This window comes from Opisthocomus hoazin, chromosome 2 (genome assembly GCF_030867145.1).
Source record: "Opisthocomus hoazin isolate bOpiHoa1 chromosome 2, bOpiHoa1.hap1, whole genome shotgun sequence".
Classification (NCBI taxonomy): Eukaryota; Metazoa; Chordata; class Aves; order Opisthocomiformes; family Opisthocomidae; genus Opisthocomus; species Opisthocomus hoazin.
Genome location: NC_134415.1, coordinates 5,195,485 through 5,213,312, shown reverse-complemented (window position 1 = coordinate 5,213,312; position 17,828 = coordinate 5,195,485). Strand labels below are relative to the sequence as shown.

The window sequence follows — 17,828 nt, the reverse complement described above, 5'->3', positions numbered from 1 at the left end:
TCAGAGCAATGGTCACCCAAGATGAATGCTAAATCAGATCGTGAAAGTTATGTACTATAGCTTTCAGACACTGTAGCCATCCCCCCCCCAGAAAAAGCAGCTGATGTAAGATATCTACTTAACACAGATGATAGAAACTAACCACAAAACTTTAAGCTGTGGTGACAAAAGCACACATACAAAGAAAGAAAGAAAAAAAGCAGATGCAGGAAATTCATAACAAGGTATTTCTAGAAAGTTTATACTTTTGAGTGGATTATACTAGCTGTATATTGTCCTTAGGGACCACATCAATTGTTGATATGAGCAAAGACTTTATGAAATAAGTAGGGAAAAAATAAAACAACCCTGCAGACAGCTAAGCAGTCATGACGCATCACTGGTTATTCTCATATAAACAACTGAGTGTCTATATTGCATTAAATTGATAAAATCTTATTCCTCATCTGTATTACATGCACATTGTGATTCAGACTGGCATTTTTGTATAGCACATTCACATTATGCTCACGATCATATGAATCATACCAGATTACTTAAGTCACACGATCCTGATGCAACAGATATTTAAGCATATAAAACCAGTTTTAATTGTGCCTGGATTACAAACCATCAATTAACATGAAAAAGACCAGAAGATCTGCTACCTGAACTCAACGCTGCGAAAGACAAGCATCCAGCTCACCAGCCAAATTTATCTAACTGTAGCTGGGGCTCAATCATATTCAACCGGATAACAGGAGCACAAGGGATTGGCATCTCTGTGTGCTACTGACCACAGCGACTAAAAGACACGCAGAGCCCAACAGCGAGACTTGCAAGCAAGACAACAGGAATCACAGAATCACTAAGGTTGGAAAAGACCTCTAAGATCATCAAGTCCAACTGCCACCCCATCACCCCCATGCCTGCTAAACCACGTCCCAAAGTGCCACATCTACACGTTTTTTTGAACCCCTCCAGGGATGGGGACTCCACCACTGCCCTGGGCAGCCTGGTCCAATGCCTGACCACTCTTGCAGTGAAGAGATTGTTCCTAATATCCAATCTAAACCTTCCCTGATGGAACTTGAGGCCATCACCTCTCGTCCTATCACTGGTTACTTGGGAGAAGAGACCAACCCCCCACCTCACCACAACCTCCTGTCAGGGAGCTGTAGAGAGCGATAAGGTCTCCCCTCAGCCTCTTCTCCAGACTGAACAGCCCCAGCTCCCTCAGCCCCTCCTCAGCAGACTTGTTCTCCAGACCCCTCCCCAGCCTCGCTGCCCTCCTCTGGACACGCTCCAGCCCCTCAGTGTCCTTCTTGTAGTAAGGGGCCCAGAACTGAACACAGCACTCGAGGCGCGGCCTCACCAGCGCCGAGTCCAGGGGCACGATCCGCCAGGCTGACACCGCGGGCCCTGCGGCTCAGCCGCCCGGGGGCCGGGAGCTCTTCCCGCGCTCCGCGCCTCAGCGGCCGCCTCCTCACAGCGGCACGGTGCTGCCTGGGGGTGCAGCCTCCGCAGAGAACGCCTCGCTAGGAGTCAGCCGAACGGCACAGCCCGTTCCTCCCGCCGCCAAGACCCCGCACCGCCCCGGGCCCGGGGGCGGCCGCCACGGCAACGGCCCCCCGACTCACCGCACTCGGCCGAGTACTGCTCTGCCCACTCCCCCGTCGAGGCGCAGCCCCCCGGCGGGCCCTGCCGGTGCTTTAGCAGGGACAAGGCCGGGTACTGCTCGGTCAAGGCGAGCGCCACCCGGGCCAGGGCCAGCGCGGCCAGCGGCACCCACAGCCCCCTCACAGCCGCGCCGCCGCCGGCAGGTGCCATCTTCCCAGTGCGCATGCGCACCACTTCCCCCTCAGCCGGTCGCAGAGGGCGCCCCCCAGCACCACGGGCCGGGCGGGGAGGAGGGCGCCGCCGCGCTGCCCGCTGGGACACGGAGTTCCCGCGCCGGCGCCGCCTGGCTCGACGGCGGCAGCAGAAAACTACAACTCCCGCAATGCACCGCGGCGCGCCTCCAACCCTGCCCCCGCCCCCCCCCGCCCTGAGGCGGAAGCGAGGGGGCTCGGAGCGCTGACAGGCTGGGGCGTGCGATGGCGGCGCTCGGCGCTTACCGCTGCATCGAGTGCAACGGGGCGGCGGCGGAGCTGTACAGGGACTACCGGTGCGGGGTGCTCCGCATCTCCATCTGCGTGAGTCCCGGGCGGGGGAGGGAGGCCGGACGGGCGGGAGGGGTGCGGGCAGGAGGCCATCGCGTTTCTCTGAGGGCGGGACGGCCTTGGGTGCTTCCAGGGAGGGGGCATCGATCAACTCTCTGGGCAACCGGTGCCAGGGCCTCACCGCCCTCAGAGGGAAGAATTCCTTCCTTATATCTAACCCAAATCTCCCCTCTTTCAGCTTGAAGCCATCACCCCTTGTCCTATCACTCCATGCCCTTGTACAAAGCCCCTCTCCAGCTCTCTCGCTGCCCCTCCAGGCACTGGCAGCTGCTCTAAGGTCTCCCCGCAGCCTTCTCTTCCCCAGGCTGAACAGCCCCAGCTCTCCCAGCCTTTCCTCCCAGCAGAGGGGTTCCAGCCCTTGGATCATTGCTGGGGCCTCCTCTGGCCCCGCTCCCACAGCTCCAGGTCTGTCCTGTGCCGAGGGCTCCAGAGCTGGACGCAGGACTCCCGGGGGGGTCTCAGCAGAGCGGGGCAGAGGGGCAGAATCCCCTCCCTTGCCCTGTGCCCACGCTTCTGGGGATGCAGCCCAGGGCACGGGTGGCCTGCTGGGCTGCCAGCACACACTGCCAGGTCATGTCAAGCTGCCCATCCACCAGTACCCCCATGTCGTTCTCCTCAGGGCTTCCCTCACTCCCTTCACCACCCAACCTGTATTTGTGCTTTGGATTACCCCAAGCCATGCACAGGACCTTGCACTTGGCCTTGTTGAACCTCATGAGGTTCACACAGGCCCACCTCTCAAGCCTGTCCAGGTCCCTCTGCATGTTGACTGCACCACTCAGCTTGGTGGTGTCAGCAAAGCTGCTGAGGGTGCATTCGATCCTGCCATCGGTGTCACTGGTGAAGATACTAAACAGTAGTGCGCCCAATATGGACCCCTGAGGGACACCACCGTATTTACATATGAACATATCTATTCAAATTACATTTAGGCATGAAAGCGTGGAATTTGTGTAAACCACAGAATTCCTCTATGGTCAACAAGGGTGAGATTCAGTTGACCAGGTGTAGATGTCCAGAACATAAGCATTAACAAGTAAATCAAGGATAAGAACGTCCCATGTGTGACCAAGAGAGAGAAACAGGCAACCTAAAGTGGATTTCTGCATTGAGTCAGAAGAATTATCATAGAATCACTGAATGGTTTAGGTTGGGAGGGACCTTATAGATCACCTCGTTCCACCCCCCCTGCCATGGGCAGAGACACCTTCCACCAGACTAGGGTGCTCAAAGCCCCATCCAACCTGGCCCTGAACCCTGCCAGGGAGGGGGCAGCCACAGCTTCTCTGGGCAGCCTGGGCCAGGGCCTCAACATACGCACGTTTTCAGTCTCTGCAGTGTGTAAAACCTTGGAGCACTTAGCACCCTATATTTAGCGTGGGGAAAAAAATAAGAATTTTGGAATGGAAGGATCTGCAAATACATCTCGACTAAGCCTCTGATTTTATCTGTGATTGTGTTTCACGACGTCCTGTCTGTTCCTTACAAAACTGGGAAAACTTGTTTTTGAGTATTTTCTATTTCGGAAGAAATTAGTTGTGTGTCATTCAAACTTCCTTTGTGGTTGTTTCTTCCAGTTTTGTAGCCTTTGGCATTTTGAGAATGCTGCTAGAAGATGGGTTAATGTACTAACTATGAAGCTGTAAACGTAACAGATGACCAGAAAGCTTTGTATGAGACCTGTGATGAATTCCTTTACAGCTTTGTAACTTTGAGTCATTCAAGCATTTCTTAGATCAAAAACAGAGATTGTAGGCAACCAGATCATAGAGTTCTGTGGCCAGTTTTTATTTGGGGAAATAGTGGTTGCCTCAAGCTGAAAGATGTGCATGTTAGATCTCAGCTAGCGTTATCAACAAGAGGCTGTGAAAACAAGATATGTACAAATTACTGATGATAGTAGAAAGAGCTGATTCACATCCTTCTCTTTTCCCAGCCCAGCAGTCAGCTGAAACGGCTTGCTGCTGTAGAGCATAAACCAGCTGAAAACATACACAAAAATCTCTGCAGACATTTCAAAAACTGGAGAGATCGGCAGTTTTCTTAGGTAAAAGACAAAGAAAGTAATAGAGATTGATTTCCACTGGCTTTAGACATGCACGCTGCAAGGAAAAATTGATTTTTAGTTGCTTTTTCATGTTAGTATAATGTGTCATGTTTAGTAGTGGGCATGAACTACATCACATCATAGGTAGTCAGAGCATGTAGTTGAAATTCATTATTGGTAATAATGAATTATAATAAAAATATAAATTTTTTTTTATGTTCTTTCATGTGGAGTTTCAAACTCGTCTTTGAAATCAAGGACAAGTTGGATGCAAAAGGACAAGTATAAAGCTTATGCCTGCAGCCACCTCACGTACAATTTTAGCACATCTTGTAAACCCAGGTCATCAATTATGGCCATTAATTTGGCTATAATAATCTCCAAGGGAAACGGAGCCAGTAGATGGCACCCGTTCCTCTTGGCATTTAACCGTCTGAGGGCTGAAGAGCCGGGTCTCCCGGAGCTGTGGCATCCTGTGCAGAATCAAAGACTGAAGTCCCAGTTGCCATGTTCATCACCATCCTGGTTTCGTCGGGGATAGAGTTAATTCTCCTCCCGGTAGCTGCTGTGGTTTGGATGTAGTGCCAGAAGGATGTCGAGAACACTGATGTTTTCAGTCGTTGCTATAAAGCGAGGACTTTTCCCAGTTTCTCATATTGAGCTAAGGAGCAGGCGTGGGCAGGGAGCACGGCCAGACAGAGAGCCAAGCTGGCCGATGGAAATATTCCGTACCATGGACACCATGCTCCTTCCCATCTACACTGCCCTGGTGAGGCCTCATCTAGAGTACTGTGTCCAGTTCTGGGCTCCCCACTTCCAAGAAAGATGAAGAGCTACTGGAGAGAGTCCAGCGGAGGGCTACAAGGATGATGAGGGGGCTGGAACATCTCCCCTACGAGGAGAGGCTGAGGGAGCTGGGCTTATTCAGCGTGAAGAAGAGAAGGCTGAGAGGGGACCTAATAAATGCTTATAAATATCTGAAGGGTGGGTGTCAGGAGGATGGGGCCAAGCTCTTTTCAGTGGTGCCCAGCGACAGGACAAGGGGCAATGGGCACAAACTGAGGCACAGGAAGTTCCGTCTGAACATAAGGAAGAACTTCTTCCCTCTGAGGGTGACAGAGCCCTGGAACAGGCTGCCCAGGGAGGTTGTGGAGTCTGCTTCTCTGGAGATATTCAAGACCCACCTGGACAAGGTCCTGTGCAGCCTGCTGTAGGTGGCCCTGCTTCCGCAGGGGGGTTGGACTGAGTGACCCACAGAGGTCCCTTCCAACCCCGACCATTCTGTGATTCTGTGGTTTACAAGTAGGGGTTGGCTTGGGGGAGGAATCTGCTCGCTCTCGTTCTTCTGTGAGTTTGAATGCTCTCCTGTCCAGGAGTTCAAACTTTTTGGGGAGTTTTGCGAAATTCGCAAGTTTGGCGTTCCGCAGTCGCTGCTCGGGGACTGGCTGCGAATTGGTCATCAGGTGGTGAGAAAAATTGAATGTAGTTTGTTTTGAGTATTCCTTATTCTCATTATTGTTATCATTAGTGGTAGTAGTATCGTTATTAGTATTTCCTTTGTTGTCCTATTAAACTGTCTTTATCTCAACCCACGAGTTTTACATTTTGTCCATTTCTCCTCCCCATCCTGCAGGGGGAAAAGGGGAGGGAAGGGATGAGCGAGCGGCTGTCTAGTGCTCACTTGCCATCTGCTGGGTTAAACCACAACAATCACAAACACCAAATTCTTACAAAAAGAGTAAAGACCAGAGTAAAAGAAAGAGTAAAGAGTCATATTTTCGTAGCAGCTTGGAATTCTGTCTGCCTTTCTTCATGCAGGACCAGGTCGGTACCATTTTTCACTTACTCCTACCAGTCTGTTTCCTCTGTCGCTGTTGCGAGTTGTCATGGTTCAGTTTCAGTCTTAGTCCTGGTTGCTTTTATGTGGTGCTGTGTTGTACCATCTCTAACCCTTTCTCACCATTTCTGGCCACCCAGGAAGCACTGACAGTAGGAGCAGTCCGCAAGAGGAATGGGCAATACGAAGCACATTAGTAAGAAACATGTTAGCTCACGGTTTGTAAAGTGGAGATGAGAAAGTTAGCAGATTGTCAAGATCAAAAGATTCCTTCAGTTGAACTGATCTGAATTCAGCTTTATCTGCGTATTGCTAGAAAGCATTGCTGTCTTCTCCAGCTACCAGGAGCTCATGGTTTCTAATAGGGCAAATCTTATTTTTTTGATTTTGATCCGGACAAATAGTTTTGTCCCTGCACTAACCCTCTGGCAGCATTCTACTCCTTGCAGGCAGTGCTGTGCCCTGGCCAGAGACCCGGAAAGTTGGTCAGCATCATGCTACTGACAACAAAAAGTGGGCAAGTACAGAACGTGATTTGATGCCCTCCACAGACTTTCACAAGCAGTGTTGTGATAGTTTGTTGGTGTTATGAATCATCTTAACCTGAAAATAATGATAGCTTTGAAGACTTCTCCACTTCAGAAAATACAAAGATCCCAATTATCAATGTGAAACAGTATTTATGTCAGGTATTTATAAAACTTAAAAGAGTGCAAGCGTCTAAAAACTTATGAAAAGCTGGAGGTGTTTAAGAAAAATTTGAGGTCTGAGGTGAGATTAGAAGGTGTAACCACTCAGCCCGAGAACAGTTTTCATCTGTCTTTGTGAAATTAGAACATGAAGTACTGCTACTCTGTTGTAGCATGAGGGAGAAAAAGTGAAAAATACACAGAAAGATTGTGTAGTGATACTCAAAGTCAGGCCGATGGACATGGTCTAGATAATTTTTTTGTCAAAAAGCTTTGGGATACTTGTGTTTGATTCCTATTTTCAAGTAGTACATGAAAATACTGACACAATAAGGAAAAAAAAAAAAAAGCTAACCCAACATCTGTTCCATATGATTCTTTCCTTGTTTTGGCTCCAGAAAATTAGGAACAAGCAGAACATTTCCAAGACCATCACTGTTCTATGCTGACCTGTAGACTCGCCCCATGCTAGTTTAAAGTGATCCTTGATAAATTAATGAATCTGTATCTTAAAGGTCTTTGCCATTCTCAGGGTGCTCCTGTCATTCAGCACCTTTTGGAACATCATCTTGAGGTTGAAGAACCTAAGTTCTCCCAACAGCATCTTCTATCTTGTCCTACATTTGTTTTTAGGATGTGTTTAACCTGATCTGGGCTTTTTTTTTAAGGTGGAAAATTTAAATTTGAGTGCCTGAGCAAAATAGGATGATTTTGTATTCTGTTATTAATCTGTTAAGAACAGAATGGATTTTTTCCAGGGGCAAATACTAAAATCTTCCATGAGGGAACATCTGTTTCCAGCCCACAATATTAGAGTACAGTTTTGGAAATTCAGCCTAATATTCACGGTGTTGCTTCAGTTCCTGCAGCATTTGTTGTTGCTCTTAAGATAGTTCAAAGTTTCTTTGAGGTCCATATCGAAATTTTAGTGCAGGCAAGCATTAAAGACCTCATAAGTGTTAATATCTACTCTGGAGATAAATTTGCAATGGATACTGAAGAAGCTAAAGAAACCTTCTTCCATCAAACATGGAAGTCCACTCAGGACCATGAAACTCGGGACGGAAAGGTCATGTCTTGTGTTAAGAGCTCTGCAAGGTGGCTAACTGCCGCAGATTCTTCATGTTCCATAACTTTTTTTTTTAATTTGTTTTGTTTAAATAAGGTCACCGTCGGCAAAAGCCTAGCCCAGACCTCTGATATTGCACGTTCCTTCTTACCTGGGATTCACATTTAATGAGTGGACCTTTTTCTCATCCTGCGTATATTTTGCCATGGAAATACCATTACAAGAGACAGGTGGACTATTGCTTCTTAAAAACAACTTAAAGAAGAGGGAGCCGTGTTCGATAGGTTTTTTTCTTCAGCGTGGTAGCCGGGGGGTGCGCAGGCGTGTTAGGGTTGCCTCCAGCGAAGGTGACTTCAGGTGGTCGCTTTGTGGCTCGTGGGTCTGGTGCTGGTCCTGCGCTGTGAACCTGCTGATGTTTTCCCTGTTCCGAACCAGAAGCGATGGTGAAAGAAAGCCTAGATGGGTCTTTACAGAGGAGATTTTTGTTAATTATTTTGAGATCCTTAAATGATCTGTAAGTAAGACAGCGAATCTTCACTGAATGTATTACGAACCAGCCATTAACAACAGTAACAAAAAATACTGTTCAGGTAACATTGCCACTACAGTATTAATGCTGTCAGGGGAAAAAAAACAACTCGCAGTCGGCTAACCTGGAGTAAATTCTGCAGTCAAAGTGCAATGAATATAAAAGGAAACTGGCAAACTTGACTCCTTCAAAAATAGAAGGAAAACCATACAATTTTGTAAAATTTCATTTCAAATTACATATATGTTGTTGTGTTTAAAAAGAAAGTTTCAAAAATGTTAATTGTTCCAGACTAATAAAGAGCATTAAATTATTCTTTGCAATATGTAGAGCTCAGTCCGGATCCCCCTTGTGTTTTGTAATAAGAAAGCCAAATATCCTGAGCAGTGCACACTTCATTTAGCTTTCCCGCAATTAAAAAATAATTGAAAAGCTCTTTTATTGCAGCAAGGCAGAGAGACTGTGAATGCTTTGAATGCAAAGCATTTATGTGGTAAGGTAAGGAATCTGTCAAGAGTACAAAGATCATCCTAGAAAATAAAGTATGTTATTTTTCTTATTTACATACCTCAGTCTACAGACCAGCTCACTACTGGAAAATGTATAGGAAAAATTATAAAGCAATACTTTTAATTTCAGTTTTCTGAAATGGAATGCATCTGAAACTGGGCTGTTTCGTTTTTCAGCTTATGACACTTAGCAGCATCCCTAATAAAGAACCCATTCTTGAAAGCAGCACGGCTAATTACGTTTTATTGTTTAAGGGTGCAACTGGGAATAAGGGTGCTCTTGCAAGCTGATGGGTCTGTGTTAGTTTGCCCTGTGGACCTATGTAAATGGACTTATGTTCATGCTGAAGCTATGTAAGTGTTGTTAAAATTTGCTGTATATGTAGTCTGGCAAAAAATTGTAGCTTAATTTTGCCAAACTCCAGTCCCTGGAGAAAGGAATACTAAAATGAGACTGTTTCACTGGTGTCTCTAATATCCAGAGATTTGCAGACATAATACTGGTGTGGTTTTCATGGTATTTTCAGTTCCGGATGAAGCCTCGTTATTCACTGTGTATTTTTATTTTCTGTAATGTCCTGTGGCTTCCTCTTTGAGAACATTTTTCCCTTCCACCACCCTCATCCTAAAATACTTTTACTTAAAAATTCAGTTATGTTTTAATGTTGGAGAGAGCACTCTAAAAAGAACTTTGCCCTGTGCCTGGTAGCAGGCATCTCCTCACGTATTGGTACACTGTAGTGTATTTGTCATACGTGTGTGAACTGGGTTCGGAGTTGAGCATCGTTGATGAACAGAGACAACGTGTGTCTTTTGAGTAATGCTTTATAAAAGGCTGATAGACATGCAGTCAGAGTTAACATTTCTGTTCTTCTTTTGTCTTAATACAACCAAGATGTTAGAACATATGTTACTTCCCTTAACTGTTTTGGATTGCTTTGATCAGAAAGAATCTGATACGCTGCGCTATGAAGAACATGGTTGTACTGGCTTTTGAAGATTTCTTTTTTTTTCTTAAAGCTACCTCTGCTTTTTTTTTTTTTAAAGATAACTAAGCAAATTTCTAAGTTAAGAAAATGGAGGATCTTTTTTTTATTTTTTGAAACAACAGTCAAGTATAGTCAAATATTCTGAAATATTTAGTCAAAAATTCCTAAATATTTGATGAGTCAAACAATTCCTAAACTAATATCCATTTAAATTCATTAGAATATTGAAATACATTCAGGACCCTTTTTTTAGGATTTTTCACAGTATCTATTGGACTTCTGTGTGTTAGTATCAAACATTTGTAATTTTCCTTAAATTTTCTGATTGAGAAGAAGATGTGTAAATAGAATTTATGGTGTTGAGCTTTACGAGCTTCTGCAACATAATCTGAAAGGACCTTGTAACAAAAGGCATGTCTATATTTTCAAGGAAAGATACGAGTTATTTCCTGTTTCTGATGTTAGTTACATATTTAAGGAAGAAATTTAAAACTGGTTAAAAACAGAAAAATCCAGTTAGTTCTTTCTATCATTTTAGAATTGGTTACAATAATGGGGGCATTTCTTTGAGAAAGCCTAAGGAAGATTGAAAAAGCTGAGCGGCCCATACTGATTTTCTCTGAAAGTGGTAGCGATTATCGATGTCTGTAAAGTTGCATCACTTTAACTAGATAAAGCTACGTAGTTGAACATATGTGTACTTAAACTGCAGTAAGCCTAGCTTGCGTTGATTTTGCTTAAGTCAGGCTTTAGTCACAAGTTTCCTTCCTAGGCATTTAAGGTGAGTGCCAGATGTTTTAGTAGTACAGCTGGAAAAAATACCAAAAAAGCCATGTATGGAGAAAATTTCATCCTAGTGGACCTGTTGATGCTGTAGTGCTCTTGGGGTATAGCAAAGATCATCTTCGCTTTGTCCGTTGAGCCTGTGGCAGTGCAGATGCGAGTCTCTGGCGGTGCGGTGGTTTGCAGGTCTCCTTCATACAGCTGAGACTCAAACAGAAATAAAGTACATTAAGAGTAGGGCTCTCATCCAGCTCTAGAAGACAGGCAGACATGAATGTGCGTGTGTGTGTGTGTGTCAAAAGCCCTCGAAGATGGCTGCTCTGTTGTGATAACGGCAGATTTTCCTTTCCTGTCGCGGTAACACAAGAGAAATAGGATTCTAAAATGTTTGGTGGTGGTATGCTGAAATACTGAATTAAGCATCGTTCTCACAGCTGCAGAAGATGTGGTTGTGGCTGCCAGAAGCTGTGGAGCAGAAGACCCATTCTGACGGGTGACGCCGCTATCTGTGTATTCTTTCGTAGCAGTCTCCTTAGATACCTGCAGTAGGATTACTGTGTCGCTGGTTTTGCCTGGAGGGTTGGTCTGATGTATTTTAATTGCCTAGAATTCATGTTGGCTGTCAGTGAAAATTTGTCAGTATCTCTTAACTGCAGGTTTTTTGATTGGTGTTTGGTTGGGACCCTCCACTTGAAAAGATCGTTCTTTACTCTTCTCAGGAAGATTTTTGACCTTGGTCAAAAAATATTCTGCTGTAGGAAAATTGGAGAGTATAAATCCTGGGGTATGTAGGGTATCTTTCATCTAACCTTTAGAATGCCCATTGTCTTCAAGAATAATCTTCTTTTGTTTGTGCTTGTCCACTGCTTGTGTGAATAAGCCTATAAAATAAATTGGAGTTTTCCTGTGCTACATTAACCCAGAGATATGACATATGTAAATGACCACCTATAAGAATGAGTTCCCCCTAGAAAGAAATGAAGCAAGACACTGCCTTTAATTATAGTTGCAATTTCTTTTTCACTCTATTAAGCACTGTATCTGTGGTCTTCTGTTAATTATGTCCTTTCTTCCATCTCTCTCCCTTTAATTTTAGACCTATCAAACTGTTGGTTAATTGAGTCAGTTTTTTAATTTGTTACCTCTAACCTTGTGTATTGTCATGCACAGCATTTTCTTTTCTAATCCAAATGAGTTTGTTGGGGTTTTTTCTTGAGCCGGACCAAGAAACACTGATTAGTGGTAGGAACTTTCCTTAGATACTCTGTTCAACTTATGCATTTGTTTGGATGTTTTTGTTGATGTGGATATTGGATTTTTGAGTCAATTTGCTAGTGAAAGTTTGCATTCTCAAATTCTCCAAGAATAATTCTGGTAAACAGCAACGCACAGTCAACTTGGACACAAGGAATCTCTATAAAATTCAGAGAACCTTTTTGTGCTTTGCTGGGAGTTTGTCTGTAGGTGTGTGTGGTCTAATGCTGCGGGTTTGACCATTGCAGGATCTCAGAAGGCTGTGCCTATGGATTTCCTTTCTGGCAGCGCGCAGCCGTGCGCTCACTGAAATGGAAGTAGGGATCGTCCCTGTGAGTGTTGTGCTCAGAGTGTGGCAGCCGACGGGGAGGCCCGGGGGAGTGGGATTAGCTGAGGAGGGGCTGGAGGAGACCAGTAGCTGGACTGGAGGGTGGGCAGTGGCAGAAAGCTGAGTTGCCCGCGAGCACCCTTCTGTGAGTGAGCTGAAGTAGCGGTGGTGGGTTGATGGTTGGACTTGATGTTCTTGGAGGTCTTTTCCAACCTTTATGATTCTATGAAGGGCTGGGCTGCTGGGATCCACTGCTGCAGCAGAACTGTCCTGCTCACAGTTAGTATAGCAGCCTTTCGTTAGCCCTCCTCGTTTAACTTGGGTCAAGGAGCAATCACCCATGCAGGTAAGTCAATAAATCTGACGGGGGTTGACGACAAGCCGTTCCCAGTGGTCTGGGTGGAATAACCTCTCTGGGAGGCACAGTGGATGCGTTGGAGAAGTCACGCTCTAGTGTCTTACCGCTGTTCAGTAGCAACTTCTGACTCTTTGGCTGTATCTGTCAGTGAAAACTACTTTATCAATATTCTGAATATCTTGGTGTTTGTTCAATAATGGAAAATCAGTTGAAGCATCTGGACGATTTACCAGTATGGAAGAACAATGCAACAGCAAAAAACATTTACCGTCTTCTTGAAAGGAAGAAAAAGGTAGGATGGGAAGATAAAGCATTAGGATAGGAGGATAAAGCATCTCTGAAAAGAAGTGACAGAAGAAATTAATTTTCCTTCCAAATAATACCAAGCCCCTCCCCCCCCCAAAAATACACAGTAGACGAGCCGTGATCAGTTAACCTTTAACAAGATACTGGTGCGTTTCTTGAGCCATGGGAAGGTGGTTTGGTAGGGCAGAAAATGAATAGCTAAGTATGTCCTTGCATAGTTTATTATCTGTGTAAATCTAGAGCCTGTAAAAATCCGTAGTGTATCTTTGTGTTTTATAAGGGAAGACTGTGTGTCAACTGTAGTGTCAAGGGAGGGGAAGAAATTTTCTGGATGGATTAAAAGCCTGTTGAAAATGAAGATAACAGTAAGAAAAGACTAATAGGAATTGAATAGCTAGTTTGGATTTATGCCATTGTGCCAAGATTAGAGGAACATTTCATAAACTCTTGCTTTGTTTCCCTCCCCTGCCTTAATTCTTCTTATTTTGTGACTTTCAGAAATCCTGCCAGAAACCTGTGGACAAATACATTGAGTATGATCCTGTTATCATCTTGATTAATGCTGTTTTATGTAAAGCACAAGCATACAGGCACATTCTTTTCAACACAAAGATAAATGTAAGTTGCTGTGCCCCTACCCTGTGACTTTTATTAACCATATCAAAAGTATAGCAAAAGATAGTGGCCTTCACATAAAACGCTCTTGATGCAGAGTTACGTAGTCAACTTAGTTGTGCTGCCCAGGCCAGAGTGTAGAGGTGTAGCTTTTCTGACAGAATTGTGTATTTTTACTTTGAGGATTGATTTCCCAGGAGAGGGAAGCTAATCTAGAACAAACTATACAGGCATAAGTGTGTGCTGCGTTCATGTAGATACCTCTTGGCCAGTCCAGTGTTAAGCAATGTAGACAAATATAGTCGCCTCGTCTTTCAAGCATAAAGCTGAGTAAAGATTTTTAATTCATTCAATGCTTCTGGTGACTGGTAATGATGTTTTCCATGAGGCTTCTGTAGGTGACCCTGCTTCGGCAGGGGGTTGGACTAGATGACCCACAGAGGTCCCTTCCAACCCTGAATATTCTGTGATTCTGTGATTTCATCTATTCAAATAAATGGAGTTGAATTTTAAACTGGCTTAGCCTGTGCGTATATGTGTGGTTGGCATAACTAGTCTCTAATGGAAAAAGTAGAATCCATGCACAGAAATTGCATTGGTTCATTGAAGTCTGCAGGGAATCAGACTTCACCCCCTATGCGTGCTGGCTCAGCCTGTTTAATGTGGAAACCTGGTGACTGTGGGCCCTCACGACACCATTTGTGCAGTCACTTCAGAGGATATTTTGAAGTTTTCTTTGGTGATGTTGCTCCATTTATTTTGGGTACCTCACCCTTATCTGAACTAAGACGTGGTTTTGGTATAACTGCACTACCAGTTTCTTCTAATGGAGATTGTCCCAAGCAAAAAGAGAAACAAGGCTATTTAAACCAGTTGACTGAGTGGAGTAGTTGGCCTTAAGCTGAAATTTTGGATAGTATAATTCTACCAGCTATGACACAAATTTTTAGTTATGTTCCTAACTGAAACAGCCTTCCCAATTTTAATAAAAACATAGAGCAAGCTTTAGAAACCACAGTTATATACCTTTTTCTGTATGGAACTGTTCATGCGGTTTTCTACGCCCTCTGATTTGCCTGTCATGTTAATTGATATTAAAAGGATGATGTGCTAAACTAGTGGCTCAACAGAAGTAATTTGCTTAGATTTCTAAACAAAAATAATAAACCTACAGAGCTTGTTTGTGTAGAGATGTTGAAATGTATTTTAAATACCAATTTCGTACTAATGCTTTAATTTATGCTGATTTAATACTAATGCTTTTATTATCCTTTCATTTACCAGATCCATGGGAAGCTCTGCATATTTTGTTTGCTCTGCGAGGCTTATCTCAGGTGGTTGCAGCTACAGGATTCAAGCCAAAGTGTAGATCCTGATGACCTGATCAGATATGCCAAGGAATGGGATTTTTACAGAATGTTTGGTGTAGCTTCTTTAGGTAAGGGTGTCACTGTCTACACTGTAAGCACTGAATAGCCTCATGAGTCTTTCAACAAGGCCATATTGCAAAGATTAACACAGAAAGGATGTCATGTCCAACCCACTATGGTTAAATGATTATACACATACTCTCTAATTTGCCTTCATTTAATGCAAATGCGTATTTTGATCCTAATCATTGCAGTTCAGGCTGATGTGATCGGCATTAGATATCAAAACACTGAATAGTGGCAGTATTCAGAAATCTTCATCTGAATCCATTTACACATTTTGAAGACCAGTGGAGAGCTCAGCCTTATTCCATATTTCATGTTGACTTCAAGGTTTATTATTCATTAAGATGAATCAACGTTAAGGATGATCCTTACAGAAGTAAACAGTAATTGGGAAAAGCTGTATCTGTTGGGGTTTTGTTTAAAATGAATACACCAAAATACAGAGCAGTGTCATCACGGGTAAAGAGTAAATACTTCTGTGCTTTAAGACTGCATTTGAAGGCAGAGGAGGGTTTTCTGTTTATTTTGGTTAATACTTTCATTCTCATACTTTTCCTGGTGATAGTGTTTAAATCAAACCCTCAGACTAAAATTAGTATTTCCCTTAGACTTTCAGAGTTTAACTGAAGTCTAATGTTGCTCTAAGTAGATTTTCATAACGTGTAAGTAAAAATGTTGGAACTCATTTTTCAGTAGTAGTTCATCTATCACAGTTGTCGTGAGACTTTCTTTGACATCTGCATTAATTCTAGCACTAGACAGGGGCACGGTGTCAAAAAAAGTCTAATAGCGCAATGGTATTTTCACCTTGGTGTTCTTTCTCATGCTGGATGGAAAGGGTTCATTGCTGGTGACCTTCTCAAAGAAGGCAAGTGTTGATTTTGTTTTACAGGCTACCAGACAGTTGGAAAAAACTTCTCCTACAGACAGAATTCTGTGATAGAATTATTCTGAATGTCACAATACTGAATTAAAGTAAGCAATAGTAATATTTACCTGTTAAAATGAACACGGGAGGTGGAGGACGTGTTCATATTTGCATATGTCTTCTAAATAGCAGTGGCTCAGTGGCATTTGGGACATGTCATTTCACTGAAATTCATCCAAAAAAGGACTTTATTTTGGTGCTTCATTCTCTCTTTCCAACTCCTCTTATTTCCTCTTAGAACAAACTTCATTTTTGGTTGGCATTTTTATCACCTTATGGTGCATGAGACCCGAGATGCTGAAAACAAAGTCTGACTTCATTTTACTTCTCAAAGCACTGCTGTTGTCCAGCTATGGAAAGCTTTTGCTAATTCCAGCTGTTATTTGGGAACACGACTACACACCTTTGTGCCTTGCGTTTATAAAAGTGTTTGTCTTGATATCAAACTCTCAGGCAATTAGAGGTATGTTTTTGCTTTTTTCTTACAGCGTTATTTGTATAGAATGTGTGTGTGAGATTGCAGCTGTTATAGAAGTCATTATTATTGTTGAATTTGTTAATCGGTATCAGATATGTGACTGAAATAGGTCTAGCTTAAAACTGTTATTTAGACTGTAATAGAAAGTGAATGAAACAAAACACTTTATCAAAAAAGAAAAAGCACCTCTTCTCTCACCAGCATCCCTTTGTATATGCTGTATTATATCCAGCAGATCCAGCAGTTAGAATTTGAGACAACTCATCATGGATCATGGAAACATAAAATAGATTTATTTGTGTGTCAGGAAAATGAAAATTTCATGTTAATTTTATGCATGGCTTTAGAATGCAGACTTTTAACAGATTTGTGTGATTTCTTATACATACAAATTAATATGAAATCTCACATGGTTTCTATGATCTTCTTAAATGGTAAGTGATAAATTTGTTCTGTTTTCTTTTGCAGTTACATTGAATTTGAACCGAATGCTCCCTTGGCTGGCCATCTTCTTTGGATTAATTTTGGAAAATGGTGTGGTCTGCTTGTTCCAGAAAATGGGATGGGATGTTTGAAATGTCAGCCCGGATCTGAAGAAATACTAACACCATGGTGATCATTTCTAAGAATGGTCTCTGCCAGCAGGCTCCAAAGACGCTGTTTTCATAGTGATAAAGAAGGTGATAGATAACAAAAACTTGCATTAGTGGCCAGAGTGGACAGTTTTAGGATGAGTTAAAATGAGAAACCTCAGAAGTTCAGCTGTTTAATGTGGTGAGCCATAAAACTTCAGCCTTAGGTTGTTTATTTACCCATTAAAAAATACGAATGTGTCGCTGTTGTAATAGCTTTATAAATCTGGCTGTAACAAAAAGGTACACTAGAAAAATTTGACACTGCCACCAGTCACTGCATTTTGGCAGAAAGAGGAGGATGAACTGTTTCCTTAAGAGGAAGGAAGAGAGTCAGTGGAAAAATGTAAAAGCCAAAATTGTTATTTCCACAAATACAGATTTTCAAAAAGAGAAGTGAACATGTGCAAACAGTTTATTGGAGAAAAGGCAGGTACCGCAGAGTAAAACTACGGTGAGAAAACGAAGCTGCATTCTCTGCAATGTTTATATAACAATCCAAAATAATAAAATATCTAGTTCTAGAGTAATCTTTAGGAACTATAGTTTTAACTGGCTTGAAATTTGATGTGATCTCATAAATGCTGCTGCTTTGTTCTGAAAGCTGAAAAGAGAGTGAAAGGACTCTGGTCCCCAGCACACCAGGCTGTTCAGCATACTGCTGCTTCTGCAGACACTATTTAGCCGCATTTCCCGCACCCAGCCCTCGTCTGGCAGCAGGTTTAGTGGGAGCAAAACGTGAAGTATGAGGCTGCTGTTAAAAACAAACAAACAAACAAAACAAAAAACAACCCAGCAAGTTTAGGCCTAATTTAGTGAAGAAGCATTTATAGCCGTTCT

General features: G+C 43.2%; 2 protein-coding genes across 2 annotated transcripts in view; one reads left to right on the top strand and one right to left on the bottom strand.

Moving 5' to 3' along the window:
- TTC13 (tetratricopeptide repeat domain 13) overlaps nt 1–1,824 on the bottom strand; it is a 42,320-nt gene extending 40,496 nt beyond the window's left edge. Inside the window, exon 1 of the mRNA XM_075412057.1 lies at nt 1,620–1,824. Coding sequence (XP_075268172.1) covers nt 1,620–1,824 — 205 coding nt within the window. The remainder of the gene's footprint in view (nt 1–1,619) is intronic.
- ARV1 (ARV1 fatty acid homeostasis modulator) lies at nt 1,823–17,531 on the top strand. The gene is given in 8 exon segments (XM_075412066.1): nt 1,823–1,927; nt 1,929–1,946; nt 1,948–2,059; nt 2,062–2,174; nt 13,398–13,517; nt 14,799–14,952; nt 16,117–16,341; nt 16,825–17,531. Coding segments are annotated over 8 exon segments (954 nt in total). The 3' UTR covers nt 16,932–17,531.
- Nucleotides 17,532–17,828: the final 297 nt, after the last annotated feature.